Raw genomic sequence first — 21,794 nt, 5'->3', positions numbered from 1 at the left:
TGACTATCATGCTCTGCACCCCCGCAGTGATGTCGATAGGCTATACCTCCCTCGCAGCTCAAGTGGAAGAGGAATGCTGCAAGTCCATCAAGCAGTAGAGGAGGAGAAAAGAGGCCTTGAAGAATATATCAAGGACAGTGAAGAAGATGCACTTCAAATGGTCAATAACGAGAAACTATTCAACACCAATAAAACAAAACAGGCCTACAAGAAAGAACAAGTCAAGAACCGAGCAGAAAAGTGGAAAAAGAAGCCCCTGCATGGTCAATATTTGCACAATATAAGTGGAAAATCAGACATCACCAAGACCTGGCAATGGCTTAAGAATGGCAACTTGAAGAAAGAAACAGAGGGTTGACACAAGAACAGGCACTAAGAACAAATGCAATAAGAGCAAAAGTCAAAAAGTCAACAACAAACAGCAAGTGCCGCCTTTGTAAAGAAGCAGATGAAACTGTGGACCACCTAATCAGCTGTTGTCAAAAGATCGCACAGATTGACTACAAACAAAGGCATGACAAGGTAGCAGGGATGATACACTGGAACATCTGCAAAAAATACAAGCTACCTGTAGCCAAAAATTGGTGGGACCATACAATTGAAAAAGTGTTAGAAAATGAAGATGTAAAAATATTATGGGACTTCCGACTACAAACAGACAAACATCTGCCACACAATACACCAGATATCACTGTAGTCGAGAAGAAAGAAAAACAAGTCAAAATAATTGACATAGCAATACCAGGGGATAGCGGAATAGAAGAAAAAGAAATAGAAAAAATCACCAAATACAAAGATCTACAAATTGAAATTGAAAGGCTGTGGCAGAAAAAGACCCAAATAATCCCAGTGGTCATTGGCGCCCTGGGTGCAGTTCCAAAAGACCTTGAAGAGCACCTCAACACCATAGGGGCCACAGAAATCACCATCAGCCAATTACAAAAAGCAGCTTTACTGGGAACAGCCTATATTCTGCGACGATATCTATAACAACAGCAACAACACTGACAATAAAATTCAGCCGTCTCAGGTCCTTGGGAAGGACTCAATGTCTGGATAAAACAAACCAGTCAATAACACCTGTCTGACTGTGTAAATAAATAAATAAATAAATAAAAACAACACCACTGCCAAAAGCAACTCTTTGATCACAGGAAGACAACCCCGAGCCTTCATCTGCTTGGCATGACTCTGACTGAATATAACAAGGCTAAAGGTCTATTCCATGAAGCTGTTAAATAGATCCTTCCGCAGCACCACCATTCCTTCTGCACAGTCCCACCCAGTTGAGCTTTTCCAAGTTGAGGAGATTGCTTCAACCCAATCCTCACTCAACCAGGGCCACAGAACCCCTGGTAGCACACTGTGATAGTATTACGTATGTTGGGGATAAAATGGCTCTGATTAGTTCTGACAGATTCTACTTTAAGGGCAGTATATAGCCAAATGTTCACAGCCACCTTCAGGGGCGTAGCATGGTTGTAGTGGGCCCAGAGACAAGATGTTAAAATGCCCCCACCCCTCACTGAAGCTCAGCTCATGAAGTAAAGAAATCTTAAATGAGGCTGAATAGTGGTAACAAAAAGCATAGTTATCTATCTATCTATCTAGCTATCTACCTACCTACCTACCTACCTACCTACCTACCTATAAAAATAACCTATGTGCCACAATAGAACATCATCCTAAATGATTTTTTTAAAGGTTTTGTAAATTGTGGACGATGCAAGTCATTTAATGGTACTAGACCTGCTGTTCTGGTAGCTCCAGCTCTTAACACTCACATCAGTTTTGGAGGATGAATACAACTGAAGGAAGCCCGGGCAGGTGCGTGGCTGGGGGAGTCAGTCATGTGACTTGCCTCTGGGGGGACCCCAAGGCAGTGGGCCCCCAGACAATTGTCTCCCCTTGCCCTATTATAGTTACGCCCCTGACCACCTTTTGTACTGGATGACTTTCAGCTGCTGCTAGCCTGAGGCTGCAGACGAAGTGCTTGGAACTGTTTACCCTACTATGTCTCTGCCTTGCCATCTTGACTTGTTGGCTAAAATTTATTTTTTGACCATCATCAATGTATTTTTGTGAGAATGAACTATACTATTTGGTCTTAAGTATGCAAGCAACCACAGGGCTCTGTGGTCGCCAGGAGTCGACACCAACTCGACGGCACACTTTACTTTATGCAACCCAAAGCTTGTTGCTAAAGACAGTAGCTAATATGTTGCATAAGGCAAAGCTGACGTTTTTGACCTGCCAGGGCTGCAGCCCCAGTGGTGCAGCGCAAAAGTGGAGTTGCACAACTACTTAAAGTGTGCAGGCACTTGCAAGGCTAACCTCCATCCCTCAGCCTAACAGGAGGATCACAGAGGGGGAGTATGTGTGCTACCCAGAGCTCCTTGGGGGACGAGGAGGAAAAAATGCAACAGACAGATGTAAAGTTCAGACAATTTCATGGCTCCTAAGGAAATAATTGTGGGCCTGGACTTCTCTTAGGGGACTAAAACTCTAATTTTAAAACCCCCTAAAGTCTTTTAAAGGTGAGTTTAAATCTATGCTGCAATTGTGTTCTCAGACGTGTATGTGGTGTCTCTTAGCCCATCCATGTTTCGAAGAAGATTCCATGATGATCACCTTGCCATTCTATTGAACAAGGCAGGAGGAAAGTTCCTGTTTCTCTCATTTTAACGTTATGCTCATTATGCCCTTGCAGAAAAAGAGAGCCAAGATGGGCCTCACAACTGAAGAAAAATCTTCCTGCTTTCCCTAGCAGCTCCCTGATGATCCAAGACTGGTATTTTTTATGGCGATGGACTCTTCTTCGTCTGGTCTGCTTTCTTCTTTTCTTCCTCTTCTCTTTATACATGGACGAGGTGCAGAGGGATAGTGCTTTGAAGGCAGAAGTGAGCTGTCTTTTAGCAGTCCCCAAGCTCCAGTCTAGCCCAACTTTATCTCTCTCTAAGGCCTAATTGCATGGAATTACTGCATGGCATTCTCTTCTGCCCCTATCGCTCTTCTGCATGCAACTTACTTGCTGCCAAGTCCTTTATGTTGCAGTGGGATGCTACCTGCCTCTTTTGCCCGTCCCGGAGACCAAAGGCCCGGCCAGCTGAGGACCACAATGCACACACAAAGTCATATGATTCATGCTTGGGTGGGAGGGACAGGGGAACCCTTTGGACCCGAGGCACAGAAGGAGTTGTGCCGCTGAGGCTATTGTGTCCTACCTGATCTGTTCTGCCTCTCTCCTCTGCCGTGCCGGCAAAATCCGGAGGGGCTTCGACTCTGCAGCTCTAGAATGGGAGCAGCAGAATCTTCAGCAGCAGACAAAGGGGAATGCTGTCTGCGGAGGCCACTCTGCGTGCTGGAACAGTTGCCTCCCGGCTTGCATTGGACGACAGAGGATCGGGAGGCACCTGGGGAAAAAGAGTTTGCATCAGTTGGGTGGTCAGCTCCCTGGAAGAGGGAATATGGAGATGCGGTGGCGGGGGAGCTTTCTGAGGGCTTCTCTCTGGCCAAACATCCTGCATACTTTAAAAAGAAAAAAAGAAAAAAGACAGCAATCTGAAAAGAAGCAACTGGCTGGCAAGATGCAGGGAAACACACACTATGGTAACCAAAGGCCAAAAATTAATTTCCTCCCCCCCTAAATAAAAGCTGACATTATGAACACTTGGGATGGCAGAAAACAGTACCCTTAACTAACACGTTCCCATCATTCACTCACTGAGGTTGGAGTAAAACAGAGTAGCATTCCTGCAAACGCATGCAATTTTGACGAATGTGGTCACACATGCCCAGTATGGCCTTGGCACATGCGCAGCAGGGAAAGAAACTTGTGATTCTCATGCTAGCCTCCATGAGTTCTTTCCTCTGGCCTTCCCACTGAGGTAGGTAAGTCAAGCTATGGATGTAGTGTAGCCATGGCTTTTTAATCTGAACTAATTCTTAGCCTTGGAACCTATTTCCAATGCCAGGGATCAGCTTCGGAACATGTGATGGTCCAATAAAGAAGAGAGTGCTTCCAAGCATGTACAGAAGGCCTTTCTATGGCCTCTGGGCAACCATAGCTAGCCTCACACACATCTAGGATTAGGGGACAGAATTTCCATGTCAGAAGTTGTGGATTGAGTACCAGCACCTATTTAATAAAAAAATTATTTACAGTCTACAATATATTCCATTAAGAGGTCTTGGCCCATACTCATTTTGACCTTTCTTGCTTACTCATACAAAAAGAAGCAAGCACCAGTCCACATGAGTTTCAGTGGGAAGTGTCTTCTCATCACCTTCTGAAGATGGCAACTTTAACCCACGTGTGATCTGAAATGTTCATATTTAAAAGCATCTGAGCAGTAGCACGGAGGTCTTCATTGAAATTGATGCCACTCTCTGAAATTAGCTCAACTCTTTTTTCTTCTTTTTAAAATGGAATCCCTTTAGATGTGTATGGCCAGGCAAAGAAATGGCAACCTGGAATATCTGCTTTTCCTCTTCATGGTAAGCCATGGCAAATATACTTATGAGGTAGTGGCAAGATAGCAGACTAGACCTAACCAGGATGACAATACCATCACGGCCTCTTGCTTAACCAGTTAATTTGTTTGCAGCTGAGAAGGGATCAGGCCCTCTCCCAAAGCAGACTGCTGCGAGAGCAAAAGAAAAACCAGTAGAGAACAGAACAGTAAATCTATCTATCCATCTTGATGCATGCTGATAGCACGCCCAGATTTTCCTGTGACCTATCCATCATTACTAGGGAGAACGTCTCTTTGCAAGTCTCATTGGACATGGTGGGGTTTCTATGCTCAAGGGCGAATCACACATCGAGTTTGTATGACATCTGGGTGACAGTATACTGCCATCGTTGCTGTAGCAAAATATGAAATTGTCTTCTCCGGAGTCAGACCATTGGTCCACCTAGCTCAGCATTGTCTGTTGGGACTGGCATTCGCTCTCCAAGGTTTCAGACAAAGGTCTTTCCCAGCCTTACATGGAGATGCCCGCACTGGTATGGAGCTATCAGGGATGGGCAGGGACATAGTCCTGGTACTTACCACCACCACCACCCCCAGGGTCTCAGCAGGGACGCAAAGCCCTTTGCTTTCTACATGGAAATGACATAGTGCCCTTGTTATCCCAATAGTCTGTTACGTGATGGAATATTGGACTACAATTGGTTTTTTTTTTAACCTGTCTTTTGTTACAAGGAGTACATAAGAACATAAGAACAGCCCTTCTGGATCAAGCTCAAGGCCCAGCGTCCTGTTTCTCACAGTGGCCCACCAGATTCCTCCAAGAAGCCCACAGACAGGGGGTGAGGGCATGCCCTCTCTCCTGCTGTTGCTCTCCTGCAGCTGGTACTCAGAGGCATAGTATCCTTCACCCTTTGTGGCTGACAATCCAGACTGCTCTTCTGGGGAGTCTGATGCCATAGGCCACCTCCAGCCTCAGAGGCAAGATGCCTCTAAATACCAGTTGCAGGGGAGCAATCGCAGGAGAGAGGGCATGCCCTCAGCTCTTGCCTTGTGCTTCTCAGAGGCACCCGGTGGACCACTGTGCGAAACAGGATGCTGGACTAGATGGGCCTCCTTGGGCCTGATCCAGCAGGGCTGTTCTTATGTCCTTAAATAACTACATGGGTTCAAGCTCTGTCAGATTAGGAAACTATCCTTGATTTCTTGTAACAGAACCCCCAACATTATTGCAACTATCAGTGTGGGATGTGTAGCCATAGGGGTGGGCGTGGCTATGGGGACTGTCAATGAGAGCAGCTGCACTTCTGAATTTGCAACTACATATGAATGAACTTGCATATGAAAGAGAGACTAGAAGTGTGAGCACTGTAAGATATTCCCCTTAGGGGATGGAGCCGCTCTGGGAAGAGCAGAAGGTTCCAAGTTCCCTCCCTGGCGGCATCTCCAAGATAGGGCTGAGAGAACCTCCTGCCTGCAACATTGGAGAAGCCCCTGCCAGTCTGTGTAGACAATACTGAGCTACATGGATCAATGGTCTGACTCAGTATATGGCAGCTTCCTATGTCCCTATGTTCCTAAAATAACTACCCAAAGTACTTATCTTCTCTCTATTTTTTACTGAAGCCTTATGAAAATATATAAACAGGGTGAAGGTTCATGCGAAACACAAGATGATCTGAGGGGCCACAGTTGCAGACACGTTAAGAGTCCCTGCCTAGAACATGGGGCACCACTGAGCAAATGCAGAGTGGATGTGCTGGGGTCATTTCATGCAGAGAAGGAGCATGTCCAAGGAGGTACCAAACCCTCTCCCTTCCTCTGTTTCCCCCAATGTCTCCTCTCAGCTCTGGCTGGAATGTGAACCTGGAAGTAAATCCCACAGGCCAGGGTAGTGTTCCTAACTTTTTCACCCTGAGGCGCGCACACATTTTCTAAAAATGGGGTCACACTGCTCCCCCAACAGAGACACCACTGTGTGATCTTTATTTGTGTATTTTTGCTTCCTTCCTTCTCTTTATTATTATCCACAATCTCCCTCCTGTCCCTCCTGGAGCTCACTCGCCCCATAATGCATCAGGAAGGCTGCATCTCTCCCAGTGCATAAGGGAGTGAGTCAGGTCCCAAAGAGGAGAATTTAAGCTCCCTGCTTTTGAAGGGATGCACCAGGAGGGATGTGTCTTTCATGGCCCATTATGGGGCGAATTGGCTGCAAAAGCCAGGAGGTTAAACTCCTCGCTTTTGGAGCTGACTCATCGCAACTCAGCATGGCACATTGGTCAGTGTCTCACAGTGTGCTAGTGTGTGGTGGCACACTGGTTGGGAAACAATGGACTAGGGAAGATGGAGTGCACGGAGAGAGTAAGTGTAAGCAGCGGAAGGGTTCAGCACTCGCGGAATGCCTGGCATTTCTTTACCCCCAAAACTCACTTGGTACCTCTTAGGCATGTGCACAAAACCAGTTTGTCCGGTTCGGTTCGAATTCGAACTGGGTTCAGACCAGGAAGGGGAGATTTGGTTTTGGTTTTGCTTGAAACGTCCCCTCAGTTCGGTTTGAATTTGAACTGGTTTGAACCTCCAAAAGTGGGTGGGGTGGTAGCTGGCACCCATGGGTACCTACCACCCAATCCCCAAAGCAATCAGACACTCATATGATTTTTTATGAATTTTTGAAAATTTATATTTTTTCTCATAGGGTATAATGGGACTTGAACCAGCGCATTATTCCTTATTGTGGAGCACCCATGGGTGCCAACTACCACCCAAACCGCAAAGCAATCGGACACTCCTACGATTTTTTAAATGAATATTTGAAATATGTTAAATTATTTTTTCTCATAGGATATAATGGGACTCAAACCAGCCCATTATCCCCTATTGTGGAGCACCTAGGAGCACAAAAGTGGGGTGGGTTGTAGGCACCCAGGAGTGCCTATCACCCACCAAACCCCAAGGCAATCAGACACTCCTCCGATTATTGGTGAATTTTTAAAGTATTTTTAAATTCCTCATAGGGAATATGAGGATTCCAGCAAATATATCACTTCATGCCAGGGGAAAAGGGGTGGCCTAGAGTGGAGTGTGGTGGGTGGTAGTGCCCAAGGGAGGCAAGGAAGCTACCAGAATTATTTGAAAGGAATTGGGCAAAGGGCTGATTTTTAAGTGATTTTTGAAGTTTACGCTTCTTTAAGATTTTTCTCCATAAGGAAGAATGGAGGTTTCAGCAGATGTATCGCTTCACATCAAGAGGAAAGAGGTAGCAAATGAGAGTGGATTCATGGTTTGTCATTGAAAATCTCATTTGCTACCAGAGAATCTACACTCAGAACACCTCAGAAACAACAAAACCCTGTACCCCATAGGTTAGCAACCCATGGGTGTAGTTGGCACCCTCTGTGCACTACACCACCACTCGCTCCGGGCCACCCCAGCACCCCCCAAGTGCAGTTATTGGACTGCTGAAACCTCCATTCTTCCTTATGGAGAAAAACTTTAAAGACACATAAACTTCAAAAATCACTTAAAAATCAGCCCTTTGCCCGACGTAAAGTGATAAATTTGCTGGAATCCTCATTATTCCCTATGAGGAATTAAAAATACTTTTAAAATTTACCAATAATTGGAGGAGTGTCCAATTGCCTTGGGGTTTTGTGGGTGGTAGGCCCCCAGGTGCCTACCACCCACCCCACTTTTGTGCCCCTAGGTGCTCCACAATAGGGGATAATGGGCTGGTTTGGGTCCCATTATATCTGATGAGAAAAATAATTAAAAATATTTCAAATATTCATAAAACATAGCAGGAGTGTCCGATTGCTTTTGGGTTTGGGTGGTAGTTGGCATCCATGGGTGCTCCACAATAGGGAATAATGGGCTGGTTTGAGTCCCATTATACCCTATGAGGGGAAAAAATCAAAATAATTTTCAAAAATTCATAAAAAATTGTACGAGTGTCCGATTGCTTTGAGGGTTGGGTGATAAGTACCCATGGGTGCCAGCTACCACCCCACCCACTTTTGGAGGTTTGAACCAGTTAAAACCAGTTAAAACCAGTTTGAATTGAACCACACCCCCAGTTTGGTTCAAATTCGAACTTGCAGCTCGAACCTGATGGCTGGTTCAAATTTGAACCATCAAACTGAACTGGTTCGAATTCAAACTGGTTCAAATTCGAGCCCTTTGCACATCCCTAGTACCTCTTTGGCACAACCCATATTCTAATACACAGGTATTGACTCAGTCACATCTAATTAGACCCAGGCAGAGAAGAAGGATTGATTTAACTCTTGCTAACAGAGGGAAGAGGCATCATTTGCAGTGGTGATTCTCCTATATTTAGCAGGGGGAGAGCAACTAATCCTATCCAGCCCCAGCACAACATCCCTCTAGTGGATACTGCTGGTGTCTGGGGGGGGGGGGGGAGAGAGAGAGATTGTGAGACAGGGAACCATCTTATTTATTTTTCCTCTATGTAAATCCCTTTGGGAACTTTTGTTGAAAAGTGGCATATAAATATTTGTTGTAGTAGTAGTAGTAGTAATAGTAGTAGTAGTTCTTCTCCCCACCCATCCCTGCCCGACATTGTTTTATCAAGCAATAGTGCAATTTCACAACAACAAGAACAACAAATGAAAGGAAAACAGTAATTAAGGTCCCACAAACCCTTGGGAAATAGGAATAATTAAGGTGCAGTTAAGAGGTCAGTCATCAGGTATGCTGATGTTGCACTGAAGAAGAGGTAATAAAAGAGCCACAAACTGAAAAGAGGAAGCTATTCATTAAGGTAGCAGGGGACTGAATGTTATTTCTGCAAAAACAGTACAGAAAGACCTTGGCCTGGGCATTGCTGGATAATACAGAGTTATATCAAGTGCCATGTGGAACTACTGCTTTAATTCTGCTCCCAGCTGACTGTAGAAAAGCAACACCTCAAGAGTGTTTAGATGTGGAACCCGCCAATATCGTGGGCCCCTGTATGTGTGGCAGCATTCCAAGATCCCTGCTCCAAACCCACTTTGTTGCTGCTGCTCAAAGTCCGACATTCTTCAAAATGACCAGTTTGAGCTTGATTGTGCAGGAAACAGGACCACTGCTTTTTTAAAAAATGAAGAAGAAGCAACTCTAAACTTGATCTGCAAAGAGTCTATGTGTAACTAAAAGTGACAGCTCGCAGTTACATGGGGAATCACAGCCCTAGTGATACGTGTTGCATCGGAATTCAGCTCAGGAAGAACTTGGAGAAAAGATCATCAGCTCAGCACTGCAATTATATTGCTTATATGCCAGAGACAGAAGCCTCCGACTGGGAGCTGCAGGAGGAAATTAGGGAGGCATCAAGGAGAGGCAGGGCAGTAATAATGGGTGACTTCAATAACTCACACCATAGACTGGGTAAATTCACAGTCAGGTAATGGCAAAGAGGCCACATTTCCAGACATGCTGAATGACTGTGCCCTAGAACAGTTGGTCATGAAACCAACCAGAGAGAAGGCAACCTTGAACTTAATCCTGAGTGGTACCCATGACCTGGTGCGGGATGTCAGTGTCATCAACCCTTTAGGGAACAGTGACCATAGTGTGATCCAATTCAGCATACATGGGGGGAGAGAACTGCCAAGGAAGTACAGAACAGACCCTTTGAACTTCAGAAGAGGAAACGTCTCTAAAATGAGGATTTTGGTGAAAAGACATCTGAAAGGGAAAACCACAAGAGACACTTCACTCCAGAATGCATGGAGTTTACTTAAAACCACAATACTAGAAGCCCAGCTAGATTGTATACCCAAAAGGAGGAAAGGTTCCACTAAGTCCAGGAGGATGCCAGCATGGCTAACAAGTGAAATCAAGGAAGCTAAAAAGGGGAAGAAGAATTCCTTCACAAATTGGAAGGTCTGCTCAAATGAAGAGAACAGAAAGGAACACAAACTCTAGCAAAATAAATGCAAGGAGAAAATAAGGGAGGCAAAAAGAGAGTTTGAAGAACATTTAGCTAAAAGCATCAAGGGGAATAACAAAAACTTCTTTAAATACATCAATAGCAGGAAACCTGCCAGGGAGGCAGCTGGACCATTAGATGATGAGGAATTGAAAAGGGGTTATTAAGGAGAATAAGGAGATTGCACAGAAGCTAAATGAGTTCTTTGCATCTGTCTTCACAGCAGAGGATACTGAGCGTATACCTGTCCCTGAACTGAGCTTCTCAGGGATGGAGGCTAAAGAACTGAGTCAAATAGATGACATTCTAAAATGCCTGGAAAATTAAAAAATTTCCTGGTGATTTACAAATCACTGGGGCCAGTTGGCATCCATCCAGAATTCCTTAAAGAACTCAAATGTGAAATTACAGGCTGGTTAGCTTAATGTCTGTTCTGAGCAAATTGATAGAAAGCATTCTCAATTTCATTCTCAAATTGTTCAACATATAGAAGAACAGAACCTACTAAAGGAGAACCAGCATGGCTTCTGAAAAGGTAAATCTTGCCTCAGCAACCATTTGGAGTTCTTTGAGAGTGCATAAAGATGATCCATTGTATACATGGACTTGCAAAAAGCTTTCAAGAAAGTTCCTCATCAAAGACTCTTGAGAAAACATAGCAGTCATGGGATAAGGGGACAGGTTCATATGTGAATTGCTAACTGACTGAAGGACAGGAAACAGAGGATAGGAATAAACGGAGGGAAGTAAGAAGTGAAGTCCCCAAGGGATCCATACTGGGACTCTTTAACTTGTACATAAATGATCTAGAAGTTGGGGTAAGCAGCGAGGGGGTTTTCTGCAAAGCTCTACTGTGAGTTCTAAGTTGCCCCCCAAAAAGTGGATTTATTTTTTTTACCCCGGATAGAAATCAGGCTTCACTCTTAACACACAATGTAAAACCCAAATTGTGTGTGAAGTGCTCCCTGATTGCTCGCAAGGACTTGGGGGAAAATTTGACCAATATGTGAATGCACACCTCCATTCCGGAGGAGATGCAAACTAAAAGATGAGTGTGAGAAACTTCCAGGAGAGTGATCTTCGAGTCGTGGTAGACAGCTGTTTCGACACAATGTGCAGCAGCTGTGAAAAAGGCCAATTCCATGCTTGGAATCATTAGGAAGGGGATTAAAAATAAAAATGCTAATGCTCTTATACAAAACTATGGTGTGTCCACATTTGGAGTACTGTGTACAGTTCTGGCCACCATAGCTCAAAAAAAGTCATCATAGAATGTGCAGAAGAGGGCAACCAAGATGGTCTGGAGTCTAGAGCACCTTCCTTACAAGGAAAGGCTACAACACCTGGGGCTTTTTAGTTCAGGAAAAAGAAGACTGAAGGGAGACATGATAGAGGTCTATAAAAGTATGCATGGTGTCGAGGGGGTGGGCTGGGTTACCTGAGAGAGTGCTTGGCCTCATATGTCCCGACTCGGGCCTTAAGATCTTCTTCGGAGGCTCTGCTCCGAGTGCCCTTGCCAAACGAGGTGAGGAAGGTGGCTGCTAGGGAGAGGGCCTTTTTGATGGTGGCACTCTGTTTATAAAATAGCCTCCCCTGTGAAGTTCGCCTGGCTTCATCACTTCATTCTTTTAGATGCCGGGTAAAGTCCCTCTTTTTGTTCATTCAGGCCTTTTAATTTTTGATTTTTAAATTTAATTTTTAAATCTGTGTTGTTGTTTTTAAGTTTTAAAATTGTCTTGTATTTTGTGTTTTCTTTACCACCACCACCACCACCACCACCCCACTTTTGGTCTACTGTGATTTCATGTGTGTTTTTGTTTGATATTTTAATACTGTGTTGTGAGGCTCCCAGAGAACAATCTGTTGTTGTTGTTGCTGCTGCCTCTGTAGAGTGGAGATAAATTTTTCTCCCTCTCACATAACTCTAGAACCAGGGGTCATCCCATGAAACTGATTGCAAAGAAACATAGGACCAACAACATGAAGTACTTTTTCACACAATGCATAATTAATCTGTGGAATTATCTGCCACAAAATGTGGTGACAGCCACCAGCCTGGACAGTTTTAAGGAGGAGGACAGATCTACCAATGGCTACTGCTCAGGGCTATAGGCTACCTCCAGCCTCAGAGGCAAGATGCCTCTAAATACCAGTTGCAGGGGAGCAACAGCAGGAGCGAGGGCATGCCATCACCTCTTGCCTGTGGGCTTCCTAGAGGCACCTGGTGGGCCACTGTGTGAAACAGAATGCTGGACTAGATGCGCTTCCTTGGGCCTAATCCAGCAGGACTGTCCTTATGTTCTAATTGTTTGAGCTGCAGAGTTCATTTTTCTCCCTCTCATGTAAAGGAGTCCTCGATCTTTATAAACCCAGTAACATAGTTATGCCAGTCTTTCTGTATTTCCTCATGTGTCAAGGAGCGAGGCGCATTGGATTGCTCTTAAGAGATGGTCTTTAATTTGGAGACACGGCTTCCCCTCATGAAATATTCTTCCCTGATGTTTGGAGAGCAACCGCTTATCAATATTTCATCACAGCAGCTGGAAAGCCGAAGATGATGTCCTTTCAGACTGCCATCGCTGAGCGCATTGCAAAGACGTATTCTGACCCTCAAGGTGAACTGACTTATTCCAGCAAATGCCTCTAAGAAAGGCTCTTGACTCGTTTATTTTCCTCCCAACAGAAGGAAACCGGAGCCTGTTCCAGGGACTCTTGGAGTTGCCCAGTAGTTTGTAGGGACAAATGAGAGAGCAGACAGGGTACGGAGGACCGTCGGGCATCAGACCACACACCCTGCAGGCTTGCACATTTTTTCCCTACACTTTGCTGTGGCATCAGAACGGCCAGGCAGTTTCACCCCATGCTGGACTTGACAATGCATCTCAAGGCTGTGGAATTTCCAGCATGTTCAGGGCTGGGCCGCAAAAGTTCAATCTGTATCTGGGGAAGAGTTTGGCGGTCAAAGAGCCTCCCCTTTTGCATTTTCCGAGGTAGGGGCATGACTGATGGGGGGGAAGGGGGGACATGGTCTAAGGGAGGAGAGCAAATCTTGTGGTAAAGTAAAGTGTGCCATCGAGTCAGTGTCAACTTCTGGTGCCCACCGAGCCCTGTGGTTGTCTTTGGTAGAATACAGGAGGGGTTGACCATTGCCATCTCCCACACAGTATGAGATTATTATGCCTTTCAGCACCTTCCTATATCACTGCTGCCTGATATCGTGGTAGCAGGCGTGAATTGTCCTTTTTACTAAGCAGGGTTCCCCCTGGTTTGCATTTGAATGGGAGATTACATGTGTGAACACTGTGAGATATTCCCCTCAGGGGGTGGGGTTGCTCTGAGAAGAGCAGAAGGTTCCCAGTTCCCTCCCTAGAAGCATTTCCAAGACAGGGCTGAGAGAGACTCCTGCCTGCAACCTTGGAGAAGCTGCTGCCAGTCTGTGTAGACAATGCTGAGCTAGATGGACCAAGGGTCTGACTCAGTAGACAGCAGCTTCTACTTACTGGAGTTCCTCACAGGACCAATCAGCTTGTATGTCCAGAATGTCTCAGTCTGAGGGGGTTTCTTGCGGGGGGGATCCAGCCCCCACAGAAAAAGCATGGCTGCATTCTGGGAAATACAAAATGGTGGTCACCAGACAATCAGAGCTCTCAGGAGCTCTGGAAACCTGTGCTGATATCCCTGGAAACTGCCCCCTGCCCCCAAGTTTCTAAATAAGCTCCAGCTTCACAGCAAACTGAGCATTATGATAAGGCTATTAAATATGATTTTATTTAATTGTTCATAATGATTATCACTCGTTGTGTAGAACCAGTGAGCTGGCCAGAAAGATGGACATTCTAGAGAAGTAATCACAGCTGTAGCTGAAAGATGGGGTATGGCTTGTGCTTCTGGGAGAAACCATTCATTGCCAGTGTATGTAACCCCATAAAACATATAACAGTGGCACATGCCAAATCAGACTATTGGTCCATGTTCAGAACTCCAGTTAGGAATGTAGGAAGCTGCCATATACTGAGTCAGACCATCGGTCTATCTAGCTCAGTATTGTCTTCACAGACTGGCAGCGGCTTCTCCAAGGTTGCAGGCAGGAGTCTCTCTCAGCCCTATCCTGGAGATGGTGCCAGGAAGAGAACTTGGGTCTTTTGGCACACAAAGCAGATGCTCTAGCAATGAGCTATGGCCCTTAGGAAGCTGCCTTATGCTGAGTCAGACTACTGATCCACCTAGCTCAGCATTGTCTCACTGGCAGCAGCTCTCCAAGGTTTTCTCCAGCCCTACATGGAGTTGCTGCCAGGGACTGAACCTGGGACCTTCTGCATGCCAAGCAGGTGCTCCACCACTGAGTTGCAACCCCACCCCCTCAGGGGAATCTCTTGTCATGCTCACACATGTCTCCCATCCAAACACAAACCAAGGCAGGTCCTGCTTAGCAAAGGGGGCCATTCATGCTTGCTGCCACAAGACTAGCTCACCTCCCTTAAGGAGAAGATTTGGCAGCCTTGCTTCCAAGCACTTGAGCCACCAAATGGCGCAGCGGGGAAATGACTTTATGATCAAGCCAGAGGTTGCTGTTTCGAATCCCCGCTGGTATGTTTCCCAGACTATGGGAAATGCCTATATCGGGCAGCAGCAATATAGTAAGGTGCTGAAAGGCATCATCTCATACTGCGTGGGAGGAGGCAACGGTAAAACCCTCCTGTATTCTACCCAAGAAAAACCACAGGGTTTTGTGGGTGCCAGGAGTCAACACCGACTCGACGGCACATTTTACCTTTACCTTTTCCAAGAATTTCGGCCCTCCCCAGCCCTTTAAGCTGGAGATTCTAGGAACTAAACCTGGGAGCTTCTTCCTCTACGGCATGCACCCCACGCTCTCGACTCTCTCCATGAGAAGCGAGTTTGGTGTTGTTTACTTTCTGCCCAGATTGATGGCACTGCAGTGCAAACAGGCTTTTTGCGGAAAGATTCCTCCCAGGTCTGCAGACCCCTTTTGGTCTGTCTCTGGTTGAGAGGCTCCAGAGCTGTCAACACATTCCTGGGCTGCCATTCATCTATTCTCTCCGGCTGTTGCGCACCAATGAAGCAGACCTGTTTTGTGAATCAACTCGCAGATGAGTTGGTTAAAAAGCCGGATTTGTAAAAGAAACGGCTGCTGCACTTCAGTGTGATTTCAATGACAAGCCTACAAGGAGTCTCCTTCTTATTAAACTGCCTCCCTCCTGCTTGGCTCTCCGGTCCAGATGCAGATTAGGAGGATCAGATTCCGATACAACATACGAAGCCCTGAGAAGATAATGCAATATCCGAGCAGTCCACTGAGCCCATTTGGAAACAAAATTCTGCAGGGGGGGAAAGCAGGACGTCCATTCTCCCTCTCCCATAACACTAGAACCAGGGGTCATGCCATGAAATTGATTGCCAGGAAATCTAGGACCAACAAACGGAAGTACTTTTTCACACAACGCATCATCAACTTGTGGAATTCTCTGCCACAAGATGTGGTGATGGCCAACAACCTGGATGGCTTTAATGGTTTGGATCACTTCATCCAATGGTCCAGTGGTTTGGACCATTGGATCCAATGGTTTGGATCACTTCATGGAGGAGAGGTCTATCAACGGCTACTGGTCGGAGGGCTATAGGCCACCTCCAGCCTCAAAGGCAGGATGCCTCTGAGTACCAGTTGCAGGGGAATCACAGCAGCAGAGAGGGCATGTCCTCAACCTCTGCCTGTGGCTTCCAGAGGCATCTGGTGGGCCACTGTGCGAAACAGGATGCTGGACTAGACGGGCTTCCTTGGGCCTGATCCAGCAGGGCTGTTCTTATGTTCTTTTGTTCACTCAGGGCACTGCATTCTAAGGAGGACATGGAAAAACTGGAGTGGGTTCAGAGGGGTTTGGAAATCATGCCTGTGAGGAATGGCTGAGGGAGCTGGATATATTGAGCCTGGGGAAGAGAAGATGGACATGGGAGCCGTCTTCAAATATCTGAAGGGCTGTCTCATAGAAGACGGGGCAGAAGGAATGGTGCTCTGTCGCTCTGGAGGGCAAGGCTAGCACCAGTGGGTTGAAATTGCAAGGAAGCAGATTTAGGCTAGGCATTCAGAGTAATGGCCCAACTGTAAGAGCTGGTTGACAGTTGAATGGGCTGCCTCATGCAGTGGCGAGTGCTCCTTGGCTGGAAGTTTTCATATAGAGGCAGGCTGGATGGTCAGGAACAGTTTGGAACATAGGAAGCTGCCATATACTGAGTCAGACCACTGGTCCATCTAGCCCAGTATTGTCTACACAGACTGGCAGCTGCTTCTCCAAGATTGCAGGCAGGAGTCTCTCTCAGCCCTATCTTGGAGATGCTGCCGGGGAGGGAACTTGGAACCTTCTGCCTGCAAGCAGGCAGGTGCTCTTCCCTTGGAGGCCCCATTCCCTACCAGGAATATCTTATGGTGCTCACATATACAAATATGAAAAAATATTTATATTCCGCTTCTCAACAAAGCTTTCCCAAAGCTGTTTACATACCTGTAGAAACAAAGTAAATAAATAAAAGGGCTAAAACGGCTCCCTGTCCCCAAAGGGCTCAGAATCTAAAAAAGAAACATGAGATGGACAACAGCAACAGCCACTGGAGGGATGCTGTGCTGGGGATGGATAGGGCCAGTTGCTCTCCCCCTGCTCAATGCAAGAGAATGACCACTACAAAGGTGCCTCTTTACTCAGTTAGGAGGGGGTTAATATAAAGTGACTAATATGATATAGTCTCTCATTCAAATGCAAACCAGGGTGGACCCTGCTTGGCAAAGGGGACAATTCATCCTTCTCTCCTCCCTTAGATCAGCTCTCCTGTCCAAACTTTCCTGGGCCTTTCTCCATGAAGAGTTCCTCCTTCTCTCCTCCTAATATGCATAGTATTATGTAATGTGTAATATGTCCCCCCCCCCCCCCAACAGAGAACCAGGCCCTGTTTCAGGTTTTGGAACACAGGAACATAGGAAGCTGCCTTATACTGAGTCAGACCATTGGTCCATCTAGTTCAGTATTGACTACACAGACTGGCAGCGGCTTCTCCAACACCCCCCCCCCCAATTTTAGAGATGCCAGGGTGGGAACTTGGAACCTTTCTCCATGCAAATTCTCTTCCCAGAGCAGCCTCATCCCCCTAAGGGGAATATCACATGTAGTCTCCCATTCAGATGTTTAACAAAGGGGGCAACTCTTGCTTGCTACCACAAGATCAGCTCTCCCCCTCCCTCACCAGCTCAGCTCCACCCCTCAGTTGGCCAGCTGGCTCCTCACCTGGCCAGAGTAGAAATACTTCCTCAGGTCCCTCTGCCTGTCATCTTCCGGGTCCCTCTTCAATCTCCCTGCTTGCATTTTTGCTCCAGTTCTCCTTCTGGCAGATTTCTCAAGATCAAACTGGAGGCCACACTAAAAGTGCCATCTTTCAGAGGTTTCAAAACTTTCTTTTTAGCAGCAACACTGATTGAAACCACAGCATGGGGAAGCGGCGGTTAACCCTTTCCCACTGTGCCATGGCCCCAATCATGTTTGGACCCCTAAAGCTGTTATTTTATCCCAAGAGGCAAAGTTTGATAGGGCAAACAGAGCTTTGGTGGGCCCAGTCTGAATTGGGACAATGGCAAGGAGGCCCCCATGACAGCACTGTGTTTCCAATATGGATCCCTCCACCCTCCCCGCTTTTTAAAGCAAGTAAAAGGGAAAGATTATGCATTTAGCACCACATCTAGCATGTCTAGCATCATTGGCTGCTTCTGGATTGACCTTCCTGGTCATCCGTCCTCGTGATCTGTCTCTAACTCCAGTTCTAAATCTGGTGCTAGCAAATTCCATGCTAGGGATCATTAGGAAAATAAAACAGAAAACACTGCAACACCTTTATGCAAATCTATGATGCAGCCAGAGGTGGAGCACTGCGTACAGTTCTGGGTACTACGTCTCTAAAATAATATTATAGAACTGGAGAAGACGCAGAAGAGAGCAACCAAGTTGGTCAGGAGGCTAGAGCACCTTCCTTTTGAGGCAAGTCAACAGCATCTGGGGCTCTTTAGTTTGGAAAAGAGGCAACTACGGGGAGACATGATAGAGGTCGATAAAATCACACATGGAATAGAGAGAGTGGATAATCATCCCCTGCTAAATGGGCAAAGAGGCACCTTTTACCGTGGTGCTTCTCCTTATTTAGCAGGGGGAGAGTAACTGACCCTATTCACCCCCAGCACAGTACTTCCAGTGACTGTTGCTGGTGTGTGTCTTAAGTTTCTTTTGAGAATGTGAGCCCTTTGGGGACAGGGAGCCATCTTATTTGTTTGTTATTTCTTTTTGTAAACCGCCCTGAGCCATTTTTGGAAGGGCGGTATAGAAATCGAATTATTATTATTATTATTATTATTATTATTATTATTATCATCATCATCATCATCATTATCATCATCATCATCATTATTATTAGAAATTCTTCTCCCTCTCACAATGCTAAGATCAGGGGTTAAAAGGAAGGACTTTTTCACACAGTGCATAATTAATTATCTTCAGCATTTTCTTCTGCATGATTAATATATAGAAGTGTTTGCCAAGGGATCTGGCAACGGCCACCAACATGGATGGCATTAAAACGGGCTTAGACAACTTTATGGAGGACAGGTCTGGCAATGGCTACTAGTCAGACTCCTAATGGCTATATAGGCTGGCTCCAGGCTCAGAGATAAGATGCCTCTCAATACCAGCTGCAGGGCAGCAACAGCAATAGAGAGGGCAGGCCTTCATGTCTTGCCTGGGTGCTGGACTAGATGGGCCTTGGGGCTGATCTAGCAAGGCGCTTATATTTTTATGGTGGGACTCACACTTGGGCTATCTTCAGCCTAGAACTCACACTTTGACCTTCACATCTCCTTTGCTGGTTACTTGCCTATTGGGCCCTATGATTATTATTTTAGAATCTTTATATACCACAATACAAGAATTCTCAAAGCAGTTTGCAAAGCACAAGGAATGAGAAGGCGATTCCCCATCCCAAAGGGGCTCACAATCTAAAAAGAAACATTCTTATCACCCCTGCCCTTCACCCAAAGAGTTTTGTCTCTGACATCTCCTTAAGCTTTCAAAGGACTCTGAGCACCACTGAGCAGCCAAGCCACTGCCCTCCTCCCTAGCTGAGAGCTGGGGAGGGGTGGGGGTCTGACCCCATGTTTGGGCCCTATGGGAAGGAGCCCAGCAGGCACCTTGGGCTTGCAAGCTTCCATTCCCCCTTGCACATCTAGATACTTCTGGTTCTGAGGGGCTGCAAACCATAGTTTGCTGCTGCATCCAAACTGGCAAACTATGGCTTGCACTTGCAGTGGAAACTAGATTGGCAAATCAAGGTTTGATCCTGGCTTGAACCAGGAGCTTCCAGGCCTAAGCCACAGCATCTCAGCTGGCAAGCCACATCAGGTTACAGGTTGGAAAAGGGAATAGCAATATTCTCCTCACAACACATCACCTCCTGAAAAGCACATTGGTCCCCTGTCCTAGCTGGCTGTGGGCCACCTCCAGCCTCAGAGACACAATGCCTCTCAATACCAGTTGCAGGGGAGCAACAGCAGGAGAGAGGGCATGCACATACCTCTTGCCTGTGGGCTCCCCAGAAGCATCTGGTGGGCCACTGTGATGCTGGACTGGATGTGCCCTGGGCCTGATCAAGCAGGGCTGTTCTTATGTTCTTATGAAAGTGGTATAGTCAGTTCTGATGTGCAAGTGCACATGCTTGTATCCCCAGAACTCTCTCGCTTCATTTTGCAGCTTGTTTCTATCTAGTCAGTGTGTTAATCTGGGATGCCTGAGACGCCAGCCTCCCAACAGACAACAGTTCTCTTTGAAAACACAGGTGGGTCAACTCCCCCCCCCCGCCCCGCCCTCTCTCACAACACAAGAACCAGGGGTCACCCCATGAAACCGAAGGTTGGGAAATTTAGGACCAACAAGCAGAATTACTTTTTCACACAGCACATCATTAATCTATAGAATTCCTTGCCATGGGATGTGGTGATGGCCACCAGCTTGGATGGCTTTAAAAGGGGCTTAGACAAATTCATGGAGGACAAGTCTATCAGTGGCTACTAGTCTGGTGGCTGTGGACTACCTCCAGCCTCAGAGGCACGATGCCTCAATACCAGTTGCAGAGGAGCAACAGCAGGAGAGAGGGCATGCAGATACCTCTTGCCTGTGGGCTCTCCAGAGGCATCTGGTGGGCCACTGTGTGAAACAGGATGCTGGACTCAATGGGCCTCATGCCTGATCCAGTAGGGCTGTTCTTATGTTCTTATGTTAGCTGATAAAACACTCTTGAGTCAGGCTTATGTGTCTGTTGCCTGATCCGCAGCTAGCACAGGCATTTCCCATCTCTCACAGCTTTCATCAGCATATCCTACAACTAGCCCTCTTGGATACCTCACCTTTAACCTCAGCCAGCGGGCACCCTTGTTATGGATTATCTGTACTATATGATGCTTGAGATGATCCACCGTATTGCTTTATACTTAGACCTGCCAGCAAATGACTCCACAGAACTGATGGTGACATCAGCCCCTGTTCCTCAACCCTTCCATGAACACAAAACTGCTTAAGTTGCCTGTGGCCCAGTGGTACCATGACACCATGCCAACAACAACAAATATTTATACACTGCTTTTTAACAAAAGTGTCCAAAGGAGTTTACATGGAGAAATAACAAACAAACAAGATGGATCCATGTCCCTTTTTCCAGCCAGCCACCATTCTCAGGCACAGAATTTATTATTTCTCTGTGTAAACCGCTCAGAGCCATTTTTGGAAGGGCGATATAGAAATCGAATAAATAAATAAATAATAGTCTCTCTCATTGCAAAGGTTGACCAGACTCCCTCCAGCCAGCACGGAGAAGACAATTCTTCTCTTGTCCAGTCTAGAAAGCTGCAGCTCTATGGTTATAATGGTGGATGGAGAACCAGTAACATGCTACCAGTAGGGCACACCCGTACACAGGTGACACAAAAAGGACACGGTGACTGAAATGGGAACATAAACACGTCTTCCGGCATTTAACAAGATTCCTGCAAAATCAAAATTGCAATAAAATACTTTTGCATGCGATTTTAAAACATCATTTCTTGCTTGGTTTATTTGTTTCTTAGAATAAACCAGTCAGGATAATTAACACGCTAAATCTGACAGAGCACCACAACATAATAAAAACATCCAAACGGAGAAAAATTAAAGACTTTGGGCTGAAATGTTATTGGAAGATAAAACCGAGAGGGCTGTTCCGATAGCACTCCACGAACTGAACAGGAAAGATGAACAACTTTTCCCCCTACTCCAGTCTCCTCCCCACTTCCCGCCACGAGAAACCTTTCTTCA

General features: G+C 46.1%; 1 protein-coding gene across 3 annotated transcripts in view; it reads right to left on the bottom strand.

Annotated features, from left to right (window-relative positions):
- SLC35F4 (solute carrier family 35 member F4) overlaps positions 1-21,794 on the bottom strand; it is a 196,468-nt gene that overhangs the window by 35,504 nt on the left and 139,170 nt on the right. For 2 of the 3 annotated variants that reach the window (XM_053249115.1, XM_053249198.1), the window contains exon 2: positions 3,225-3,413. The exons of the other annotated variant lie outside the window; for it this stretch is intronic. In XM_053249115.1, coding sequence (XP_053105090.1) covers positions 3,225-3,413 — 189 coding nt within the window. The remainder of the gene's footprint in view (positions 1-3,224; positions 3,414-21,794) is intronic. 3 annotated transcript variants of the gene reach the window in all.

Source organism: Hemicordylus capensis, chromosome 1 (genome assembly GCF_027244095.1).
Source record: "Hemicordylus capensis ecotype Gifberg chromosome 1, rHemCap1.1.pri, whole genome shotgun sequence".
Classification (NCBI taxonomy): Eukaryota; Metazoa; Chordata; class Lepidosauria; order Squamata; family Cordylidae; genus Hemicordylus; species Hemicordylus capensis.
The sequence above is the reverse complement of the archived record's forward strand: the minus strand, read 5'-3'. Positions and strand labels throughout refer to the sequence as shown.